This window comes from Colobus angolensis, unplaced genomic scaffold (assembly GCF_000951035.1).
Source record: "Colobus angolensis palliatus isolate OR3802 unplaced genomic scaffold, Cang.pa_1.0 Scaffold470, whole genome shotgun sequence".
In the NCBI taxonomy this organism is placed as follows: Eukaryota; Metazoa; Chordata; class Mammalia; order Primates; family Cercopithecidae; genus Colobus; species Colobus angolensis.
The window spans coordinates 1,670,828-1,682,913 of NW_012118155.1; the positions used below are offsets into that span (position 1 = coordinate 1,670,828).

A 12,086-nucleotide genomic window follows, 5' to 3' on the forward strand; every position below is an offset into this window, starting at 1 on the left:
TTTTTTTTTTTTTTTTTAAATTTGGAGACAATGTCTCGCTCTGTTGCCCGGGCTGGAGTGCAGTGGCACGATAAATCACAGTTCGCTGCAGCCCCGGGCCCAAACAATCCCCCCACCTCAGCCTCTGAAGTAGCTGGGACCACAGGTGTGTGCCACCACGCCTCGCTAGGTTTTTAAATTTTTTTTTTAAAATTTTTCATTTTTTTATTTTGTAGAGACAGGGAGGAGGAAGCGGCAGGCTGGGGCTCCCTATGTTGCCCAGGCTGGTCTCGAACTCCTGGTCTTAAGAAATATCCCACCCCTTCGGTCTCCCAAAGTGTCAGGATTACAGGCGTCAGCCACTGCCATCTTTGGAAGCTAGCTAAGCCTAGGCTGGGCAGAGACTTGGACACTTTGAGGGGAGAAGGCAGGGTGAGAAGTTGGAAGGGGGAACGGAAAGCCACTCTCCCGATAGCACTCCCTGCCCACAACAAACCTTGCCTTCTGCCCTTAAGGAAAATGGCGCCTGGCATAGATGCGCTTCCGGCCACGGAGCCAAACAGAACAGAGGAAGCAAGAGGCCGGAAGTGACCGCCCTTTGCCCCTCCCCCTGCCTCCTCTCCGCCTTTAACTTCTCAGGAAGATGAGGCAGTTTGGGATCAGTGGCCGAGTTGCTGTTGCCGGGTGATAGTTGGAGCGGAGACAGTGAGTGCCGGCTGCTTCGACAGCTAGCACGTTTGCGACGCTCGGAGTGACCTTCGAGCGACTGGGGACAGAGGGCGGGAGTCGTGCATGCAGCGTTCTGTGACGAGGCGCCGCCCGCCGCGGTCCTGTGGGAAAGGAGAAAGCGAACCGTCAGGCGAGCGGGGCTGGCGGCCGAGTCGAGCCCACGGAGCCCACGAGGCCGAGCTCGGGGGTGGGAGTGGGGGATCCGGACCTGGACGGGCGCGCGCGGGGCTGGGGTGGGCTCTGGCCCCGACCACTGCGCCCGGTGTGGGAAGGCGGGAGGCTTTTACTAAGGCAGGTGTTCACACCGGCCGGACCCGGGGCGTTGCCCCCACCCGGCTTTTCCCACGCAGCTCCCTCGCGCGGTCATTTCTGGACTCTCTGGAAGGATCCGCCTTCTTTATGGCCACTGTTCCTTTCCATGTGCACACCGGGATTAGACCGTGATTGTCTGTCTTTGGTGTCTTTTTCTTGAGAAACCACCTATGCTTTCTTAGACTGATATTCCTTGAAGTTTCTGATACTTTGGCTGGAAGCGTTAATGCCCTCTTTAAGCCTTACCTCATTTGTAGTGATGAACTCCGTCTTTCTAAATGTCAGCCTCACGTTGTGGTCTTAGAATTTTATTTCCTCACTCTGCATATCCACCCCCACTCACCTAGAGCTTCAGGTTGAGAAACTTAGTAACTTCGTTATTGTTTGTGAACTTGGCTTTCTTTCACTAACCCTATTCCCTGATGTACTTTATAGTCACATGCAGTGACAAACTTAGTCACAATTAGTTTCATCTTCACCAAAGGGAAATTGAGTCGAAATTGCAACCAAGATTTTGGCTAATAGATTTTCACTTATTTTAGTGAAATATCATTCAAAAGTCATCTCTAATTGTCTGACTAGAACACTCCCAAAAAAGAACTACCTAAAAACATTTTGCCAGCATAATTTATTTCATTGGGGAGTTGATGACTGTCACTGGTGTGTCATCAGTTTGCATGTCTATCATCCACTTTAGTTTGCGCTTTTCTAACTTTATCTCCCCCTAGTAGCATAATGGCAGAAACTGTTTCTCCACTGAAGCACTTTGTGCTGGCTAAGAAGGCGATTACTGCAATCTTTGACCAGTTACTGGAGTTTGTTACTGAAGGATCACATTTTGTTGAAGGTTAGTTCTTCTTAAGTTCTTAAAGTAATTACTGTTGAAAATATATAAAACTGCATATTCTTTCAACATTAGTTATTGAACACATATAGGGCATTGTACTGTATACTATGAGAAGTACCATAGCGAGTAAAACCCATTTCTACCCTCCAGAAGGGGAAAATTAAATGGTATTAATAACAACTAAGAACTTTAGTATATTAATAGCTCATTTAATTTTCATCACCACTAGGTGATGAAATAGCTATATTAATAGTTCATTTAATTTTCATCACCACCATCTTTCATTTTAAAGGTGAAGAAACCAAATCAAAGAAAAGTTAAACAGCTTGCCCAAGGTCACACAGCTAGTAAGTGCCCAGACAAAAAATCAGGCAGTCCACATTTAACCATTATACTTGTCTCCTCCCCAACTTAGCAGTTAAACCAAGACCTCAGGCATATCTCATTCTCTCAAATGAGGCTGAGTTGCAGTGGAAAGGGGCAAAAGGCATTTCGTAACTGTTGAAACAAAGGTGATGAGGAATGTCTTACTAGGGAGTAGGTTTTTTTTTTTTTTTTTTTTTGAGACAAAGTCTTGCTTTCTTGCCCAGGCTGGAGTGCAGTGGCGTGATCTCAGTTCACTGCAGCCTCCACCTCCTGGGTTCAAGCGATTCTTCTCCCTTAGCCTCCAGACTAAATGGGACTACAGGCACGTGCCACCATGCCCAGCTAATTTTTGTATTTTTAGTAGAGATGGGGTTTCACCATGTTGGCCAGGCTGGTCTTGAACTTCTGACCTCGTGATCCTCCCACGTCGGCCTCCCAAAGTGCTGGGATTACAGGTGTGAGCCACCGTGCCTGGCCAGGAATACTACTTTGAAGATAACGGTTGAAATATTTTGCTGATTCTTAAGATTATGTACCTCTTGGCCGGGCACCCTGGCTCACACCTGTAATCCCAGCACTTTGGGAGGCCAAGATGGGTGGATTACCTGAGGTTAGGAGTTCAAGACCAGGCTGAGCAACATGGTGAAACCCTGTCTCTACTAAAAATACAAAAATTAGCTCGGCATGGTGGTGGAAGCCTGTAATCGTAGCTACTCAGGAGGCTGGAGGAGGGAGAATCGTTTGAACCTGGGAGGCAGAGGTTTCAGTGAACTGAGGTTACACACTGCACCCAGCCTGGGCCACAGAGTGAGACTCCATCTCAAAAAAAAACAAAGATTATGTACCTCTCAACTATACAATGGAAAGGGAGGGATTCTATAAATTTTTCCAGCAACACTGGAAACCTTGGATAGATTGGTAGAATCAAACTTTTTTTTTCGTGTCTCTCCCAAGTCTCTCTTACCAGATTTTGAGCTCCTTTAGGACAGGAGCCTAGGACTCATTGTATTCCTAGCACCAGACTTGACACAATTCAATGCTGAATGAGAAAAAAAAAATAGTAGTATAGAATCTTTGTTTCCAATTAGGAAATAATTTGAGCTGGCACAGTTGACTTTTGAAAAATATTTCATTTTCTAAAAAAATTAATAGGAAGTGATAATGAAGTTAAATGTGTATTGTGCGTGTTGTAGATCATGCATTATGCTAGGCACTAGTGAAATGGCAGCTTTAGAATCTGAATTCAGTTTTACAGGTTTTAGAACCTCAGTAAAAATGTTGCAAAAAGGAGACAAAGCAAATAAATCAAGAAAAACATACAAGAGCAAAAATAAAATGAAAAGCAAAAATAAATGTAATGATACTTAAACAAGTCTGTCCATTATTCACCAAATTGCATATGTTTTATTAATGCATTAAAAAAGTATGGTGAGATATGAGAAGCTTAATTGGATGTGCACTGGGTATGTTTTCAGTGACAGTGTTTGTCTCTAATTAGGATCATTCGGATAGCCAGATGAATCTTTTTTTTGTTTTTGTTTTTTGAGACGATGTCTCGCTCTGTTGCCCAGGTTGGCGTGCAGTGTCATGATCTCGGCTCACTGCAACCTCCGCCTCCCAGATTCAAGTGATTTCTAGCTAATTTTTGTATTTTTAGTAGAGGTGGTGTTTTACCATGTTGGCCAGGCTGGTCACGAACTCCTTACTTCAAGTGATCTGCCCACTTCGGCCTCCCAAAGTGCTAGGATTATAGGCGTGAGCCCCCACGCCCACATGAATCTTCATGTCTTTACCTTCAAAAAGAGGTGATAAGAATGTAAACATCAGTTTATCTCCTATTCCTGAATTATAAACAAAATTGAAATATTTTTCTACTTTTCAAACCCAGGCTTTTTTAACTACCTGCAGCCATAGAGGAGAGATGAGGGCTGGGATGTGCAGTTAAACCCTAAACCTGATGAGAGTGAGACTGGGATACAATCTGATGAGATCGAGTGCATTCAGGGTGGTATGGCTGTAGACGGGACACAACCTGTAATTCTCTTTCTTCTCTGTTAAATGAGCTGTTTCACCTCATCCCTGAGGGAAGCAGATAGAACGTGGTAAAGTAGCAAAGTCTTTCCTAGCTTGGAGACCTTGAACCACATCTTAATTTCTGAGGGGCTCCTATTAAACCTCACTTTTTTCTCAGTATGTGGCTCCTCCTTCTGAGTTCAAGATCTGAAGATCCATCCTGTCAGGTTGGAACAATAATAGGTCAGTGTTAGGTTCTAGTTTCTCTGTTTAGAAATGTAGTCTTGTCTCAGAGGTAGCTTGTATGTTTGAGACCTAGAAGTACGCTTTTGACTGTGCCCTTGCAACATTTAATATTCTTGAAATTCTTTCGGGTGGGATTCTTATGACCCATTGCCACGGAGTATGCACCTTTTACCAAACATTCAGATGCTGTGGGTGGCATGTTAACATAAAGCCAGAATACATACAATCTTAGGTATTCCATTATATAACTAACTTAATATTCATTTATATCACTTTTCTGACGCCATTTCAATTTCACAGCAACATACAAGAATCCAGAACTTGATCGAATAGCCACTGAGAATGATCTGGTAGAAATGCAGGGATATAAAGACAAGCTTTCCATCATTGGTGAGGTGCTATCTCGGAGACACATGAAGGTGGCGTTTTTTGGCAGGTAATTATTTATTATTACTTCTAAGGTTAGTTTCCAGAAATCAGCTTTGTGTCTGATGTTTCAGCAAGTAGTATTTCTCCCATCCTCCCCCAGCCCCGCAAGTTTCTGCCTGTGTTGAACATTAAAGCTGTTAGCATGTGAAAGAATTTGTACATTTTACCTCGTGGTATAAAATGAAGCTTTATGAAAGTCAGTCATATTTTTACCTTTTCATGATTCTCATCTCTAAGAATTGGCTCTTAGCCAGTTTTAAGAATGGAAATACAGGTAAATGATAAGCATAATTTGTGATTTACTCTTTTAAGTTTACTTGAATATGTGAAAGTTTCAGAAGCTAGGATGAAATAACTTTTGTCAGACCTAGACAGGCCTAGAAGGAAAGAGGCTCTTGCTTACGTGTCTGAGATAACTATTTCCAAGGGCTTTCCAGAAATTCTTTCAAATCTCCTGCTTTGATAAGACTTATGAATAAACATACTTTAGGACTGCATTAATTAAGATAAAATGTTCTTAGGAGAGTTCTTGCCCAGTAATGGCATCTCCACCAATGAACTGACAATAGCTGGCATTGAACCTCTGGAACCAAAGAACTCTGTTTCTAGGCAGCTTATGTAAATCTCTTTTTGCTGATAAAAAAAACTCCTCTTACCCTCACTGAATGCACTGGTATGCCATTCCATGCATTCCAGATTATAATCCTTATTTTTGATTCCCAAGTAAACTCAGAATTTTTTTTTTTTTTCTGACATGGAGTATCGCTCTGTTGCCCAGGCTGGAATGCAATGGCTGCAACCTCCACATCCCGGGTTCAAGCGATTCTCCTGCCTCAGCCTCCCGAGTACTGGGATTACAGGCGTGCGCCACCATACCTGGCTAATTTTTGTATTTTTAGTAGAGATAGGGTTTCACTGTGTTGGCCAGGCTAGTCTTGAACTCCTGACCTCAGATGATCCACCCGCCTTGGCCTCACAGAGTGTTGGAATTGCAGGCGTGAGCCACTGCATCCAGCCTAATTTTTTGTTTGTTTGTTTTGTTTTGTTTTGTTTTTTGAGGCAGAGTATCACTCTTGCCAGGTTGGAGTGCAGTGGCACCATCTTGGCTCACTGCAACCTCTGCCTCCCGGGTTCAAGCAGTTCTCCTGCCTCAGCCTCCCAAGTAGCTAGGACTACAGGCGCACACTGCCACGCCTGGCTATTTTTTTTGTATTTTAGTAGAGATGGGGTTTCACCATGTTGCCCAGGCTGGTCTCAAACTCCTGAGCTCAGGCTATCCACCCACCTCAGCCTCCCAAAGTGCTAGGATTACAGGCGTGAGCCACTGCGCCTGGCCCTGGCCTAATTTTTATATTTTTATTAGAGATGGGGTTTCACCATGTTGGCCAGGCTGGTCTCGAACTCCTGACCTCAAGCGAACCACTCTCCTCGGCCTCCCCAAGTGCTGGGATTACAGGTGTGAGCCACTGTGCCTGGCTAATTTAGAGGTGATTTTCTTTAGTATCTTTCTTAAGGTTGACAATTATTAGGTTCACAGGTTGTAAGGATTATGGGGGGAAGAAAAGGGCAGTGATCAGGTATGTCTTCCAGAATTTTCAACTCCTTCATTCCCAGAGGGAGAGTAGGAGGCACCATTACGTTGGTGTCACTATCCAGAGTGATAGGGTGATCTCTGCCACAGCTTATATGCAAAGACAAATGAGTAGCTCCATAATTGGTCATTCAGCTATCATGTGCTGTGTACCAACAGAGGCATTTATTTACTAAACTGACTTCGTTGGCCTTCTAAGCTATTTCCCATCTTAGGGCTTTTGCCCTTGCAATTCCCTATGCCTACAACTCTCGTTTCCTTGTTCTATCTATGTCTCATGCCTTCTTATTATTCATATTTCATCTTAAATGTTACTACCTTGGATACCTTCTCTGACCAGTCTATCTAAATTATTCCTTCTCAGTTATTTTCTGTTAAAGCACCCTGTTAATGTCTTTCAACACTTTTCACAGTGCTCTTATGTTTTTATTTTCTGCTTCTCCCATTTGACCATATTCTCAGGGCCTTACACAGAGTCTGGCATGAGACAGCTCCATTTAAAAAGATCCTACTTCATATTAGGGTGGAGTAGGAAGGAAGAGCCTCCTGGGAAGGTGATGACTCAACTGTCCTACTGAGAATGAGAAATAGGTATAGTTTTGGATGTGAAAAAGGTCCAAAAGCTCATTTCTTGCAGAAAGCTATAAATAGAAAGGGGGAGAGAGACCACAGTGTGTTTGGAGAACTCAAGTAGTTGAATTTAAGGCGTTATGAAACTAGCAAAAGAAGAGACTTTGTAAGCAAAAGTCAGATTGTAAAAGACCTTAAATTAATATATCATGCTAAGGAGTTCTGCATTCTTTTATTTTGGAAAATAGTCATGAGAGGATTGGATGTTACAATTATAGCCTTAGATATAATAGGGAGAATGAATTAAATGAGAACAGGAGGTAGGAGGCAGTTGTAGTATTGTTACCAGAAAGGGGTCCTGATCCTAACCCCAAGAGAGGGTTCTTGGACCTTGTGCAAGAAAGAATTCCGGGTGGGTCCATAAAGTGAAAGCAAGTTTATTAAGAAAGTAAAGGAACAAAGAATGGCTGCTGCACAGGCAGATCAGCCCCAAGAGCTGCTGCTTTGCTATTTTTATGGTTATTTCTTGATTGTATGCCAAACAAAGGGTGGATTATTCATGAGTTTTCCAGGTAAGGGGTGGCAATTCCCAGAACTGAGGGTTGGTACCTGTCCCCCTCTGTTTCTTTTTTTGGGAGATAGTTTTGCTCTTGTCACCCAGGCTGGAGTGCAATGGCATGATCTTGGCTCACTGCAACCTCTGTCTCTCAGGTTCAAGCGATTCTCCTGCCTCAGCCTCCCTACTAGTAGCTGGGTTTACAGGAGTGTGCCACCACGCCCAGCTAATTTTTGTATTATTGGTAGAGATGGGTTTCACCATGTTGGCCAGCCTGGTCTCAAACTCCTGACCTCGGGCCATCCACCCACCTCGGCCTCCCAAAGTGCTGGGATTACAGGTGTGAGCCACCATGCCCGGCCGGTACCTCCCCTTTTTAGCCCATATATCCATCCATTCTGGATGTTGCCATGGCATCTAAACTGTTATGGCACTGGTGGGAGAGTCTTTTAGCGTGCTAATGTATCATAATTAGTTTAATGTATATTATATACATATTATATATATATCACAATGAGTAGTGAGGACGACCAGAGGTCACTTTCATCGCCATCTTGGTTTTGGTGGGATTTGGTCACTTCTTTTATCAGCAAGGTCTTTGTGACCCTGTATATTGTGCCAACCTCCTATCTCATTCTGTGACTTAAAATGCCTAACCTACTGGGAATGCAGCCCAGTAGGTCTCACCCTCATTTTACTCAGCCCCTATTCAAGATGGAGTTGCTCTGATTCAAACACCTCTGACAAGTAGTATAGGCCATAAATTGTGTGTGTTTAATACAACTATATATATTCAAGTGTAGTTACCAAAAAGGCGGTTGGAAATATGAGACTTGGACTAGGGAGAATTCTAGGAAATTTAGGAATTATTATTGGCTTATGTTGGTGATTGAGATCACAGGAGTTGATGAGATGATCCAGGGAGAGTGTGTAATGAAAAACACTGGGGAGAGGAAGAGGGACTATCCATGGAAATGCCAGCCAGGGACCAGGCATGGTGGCCCATGCCTGTAATCCCAACACTTTGGGAGGCCGAGGCAGGTGGATCACCTGAGGTCAGGAGTTTGAGACCAGCCTGGCCAACATGGTGAAACCCTGTCTCTACCAAAAGTAGAAAAATAACTGGGTGTGGTGGTACACTCCTGTAATCCCGGCTACTTGGGAGGCCGTGGCAGGAGAATCACTTGAACCCAGGAGGCGGAGATTGCAGTGAGCTGAGATCGTGCCACTGCACTCCAGCCTGGGCCACAGAGGGAGACTCCATCTCAAACAAGAAAAAGAAATGCCAGCCAGGTAAAAGGAAGATTAGAAAGCATTGGTATGGTATAAAAAGAAATATATTTGATCTTTGTCCCATTCTTGTCACAGAGCTTCTAAAACCATAGGAATTTCCTGAGTGATTGGAGTATCTTGTTTTCATAATGAGCCCTTTTTGATGACACCTGAATTTATGCTAATAAGTGGTTTAGTGTGGGGCGGTGACTAGATAACCTCAGAGGGTGACCAGTCACCTGAAAGTTTAAGTGATCAGGAGATTAGAGGATTGGAACTTTCCTTCCCACCAACCCATTTCCAGGAAGGGTGGGGGAGGACAGGCTGAAAATTAAGCTTTATGAAAACTCTTGAATAAGATTGGACTTCCAGGTAACTAAACTCATGGTTATCCTGGGAGAGTGACATGCTGAGAGGGCATGAGTGCTCAGGCATCTCATCTGTGTCACTTATAATATCCTTTATAATAAACCAGTAAATGTAAGTATAGTGCTTCCCTGAGTTCTGTGAGCTATTCTGATATTGAACCCAAGGTGGGAGGAGGTAGAAATGAATTGAATGATAGGACACCCAGTTGGTGTCTGCTGGAGACCTGCTTCATGCATGTGGAAAAATCTCCATACATCTAGTTAAGAAGTGTTCTGTGTTGATTTCAATAGTAGAGGAGAAAAAGTTTCTTTTTCCACAGTTGTTTTTTTTTGTTTGTTTTGGGAGGCAGGATGACAGCGTGTCTCACACTTTACTATGCGTAAGAATCATCTGAGAGCATCCCCAGAGTTTTGATTCTTTAGGTTCGCAGTTCGTTTGAGGGATCTGCATCATTAATGGGCTCCCCAGATGATTCTTATATGGAGTGGGGGGACCCAAACTGTAACCATAGTAGGTTCATCACCCAGTGCATGCAGCAAGTTGATATGCTGAGACACCAGGTTGCAGCAGAGAAGAGATTTAATCGTAGGGTCACCAAATGAGGAGATGGGAGGGAACCTCAATCCATCTCCCCAAGGAATTTGAGGTTAGGGTTTTTAAGGTTTTTGGAGTGCCCAAAGTATAGAGATCATTGATTGGTTGGAGCTTGCAGAGTGAAGTCATGGTAGAGGAAGATAATAAAGCTAGGCTGTATTCACATGCTGATCCATCCCATTCCTTTCTGGCGGGGGGTCTTCAAACTGGTTGCTGGATTTGGGGGCCTGAAAACATCTTAAACTATTCTTAAAAGTGTTATGATTCTAATGTCAGAGATCCTGTCTATAGGAAGAAGGAGGTGCAAATGGTTGGTATCTGGTGTTACGTGACATTTAGCAACAAGGAAGTGGGCCAAAGTGCAGCCTGATTAATGATGAGCTATAGCCATATTTCTGTCCAGAACCCAGCATGTAATTCTTGTTAACCCCATGGAGATGGTTTCAGAACTACCCTTGAGGATCACTGCAAGGCTTCATGAAATGTCCAGAAAGATAAATTTTAAGAGAGGTCCTAGGCATCCTTGCAGGATGTGGTATAGTGGCAATAGAAGCCAATATTGAGCTAATGAAGGTAAGCAGTTTCCCTGGGAAGGGAGTTGGGAATGATATCCATAACATAAGAAAAGTTCTTTCCCTCTTCTGCTAAAGAAAAGAGATAAAACATATGCCAAAAAGATAGGATGCTTATGCAATGAACCAAAAGGCTCCCAATGGTATCTGGGACGTGGGTTGACTTAATGGAAAGCAAGTCCCTGAAGTGAGTATGGGTTGTTCCTTGCATTTCAGAGCCATCAAAAGTGTTCTTTTTCCTATGACTGCATAACAGATTACCCAAAACTTAGCAACTTAACAGCCATTTTACTATGTTCACTGATTCTGTGAGTCAAGAATACAGATGGGGCACAGCGGGGATGTCTTGTCTTTGTTCCATGGACTCTGGAGCCTTAACTGAGAAGATGTGAAGATGGGGGTGGCTCAAAAACTGAGGGTTGAAATAATCTTAAATCTTCAGTTACACGTCTGGGACCTGGGCTGGAATGATTCAAAGACTAGGACTGTTCAGTAGAGCACTACCCAGAGCTCTCTATTTAGCTTGACTTCCTTGTAGCACAGCAGACTTGGGGTAAGTGGACTTTTTACATGGCAAGGCCCCAAGTGCATATATTCCAGGGAACAAGATAGAAGAAGCTGCATTGTCTTTTATGACCTAGTCTTGGAAGTCACCTATTGTCACTCCTTTTTTTAATTTTTTTTTTTATTTTGAGACGCAGTCTGGCCCTGTCACCCAGGCTGGAGTGCAGTGGCACGATCTTGGCTCACTGCAACCTCCACCTCCTGGGTTTAAGTGATTCTCCTGCCTCAGCCTGTGAGTAGCTGGGATTACAGGTGCCCTCCCCCAACCCCCCACACCTGGCTAATTTTTTGTAGAGATGGAGTTTCACCATGTTGGTCAGGCTGGTCTCAAACTCCTGACCTCAAGTGATCGACCCAGCTTGACTTCCCAAAGTGCCAGGATTACAGGTGTGAGCCACTGCACCTAGCCACCCAGTGTCACTTCTGATGTGCATTATTTGTTGAAACAGTCACAAACCAGCCCAGATTTAAGGAGATGGGATATTAGACCCCATCTTGTGATAGTAGTGTTACAGAATTTTGACCTGTGATTTCAAATTGCCACAAAAAGCAAGAAAGAAAAGTTGAGGATAATACTATGAGAAAGGTCGGATTTGTTTTCTTACACTTTATTTTTTCTGAAATATACATTGCTGATATTTGTGTAAGCCAAGTGGTCAATTTTTTTGTAAAAATGCAGTCTTAAGAAATCTTAACAAAATTTGGATTTAAAAAAAATTGATATTAGACCCAGTGAAAGAACTAATTTTTTTACTGTTATGTTTTGTTTTTCATGATTTTCTATATTCTTCAGGACAAGCAGTGGGAAGAGCTCTGTTATCAATGCAATGCTGTGGGATAAAGTTCTCCCTAGTGGGATTGGCCATATAACCAATTGCTTCCTGAGTGTTGAAGGAACCGATGGAGATAAAGCCTATCTTATGACAGAAGGATCAGATGAAAAAAAGAGTGTGAAGGTATGACCTTTAACCTTTAGCAGCATAATATACCTGAAACAATGTCCTTAACTTATTCTTTAATAACATTTTTATAGATGTCTGCATTGCTGACATCTTATAAAAAGAACTGTTAATATTT

General features: G+C 43.2%; 1 protein-coding gene across 1 annotated transcript in view; it reads left to right on the top strand.

The window, feature by feature from the left end:
* Nucleotides 1-564: 564 nt before the first annotated feature.
* The window catches only part of MFN1 (mitofusin 1), a 43,529-nt gene continuing 32,007 nt past the window's right edge, over nt 565-12,086 (top strand). Inside the window, 4 exon segments of the mRNA XM_011958664.1 lie at nt 565-684; nt 1,749-1,867; nt 4,793-4,928; nt 11,803-11,965. Coding sequence (XP_011814054.1) covers nt 1,756-1,867; nt 4,793-4,928; nt 11,803-11,965 — 411 coding nt within the window. The 5' untranslated portion in view covers nt 565-684; nt 1,749-1,755.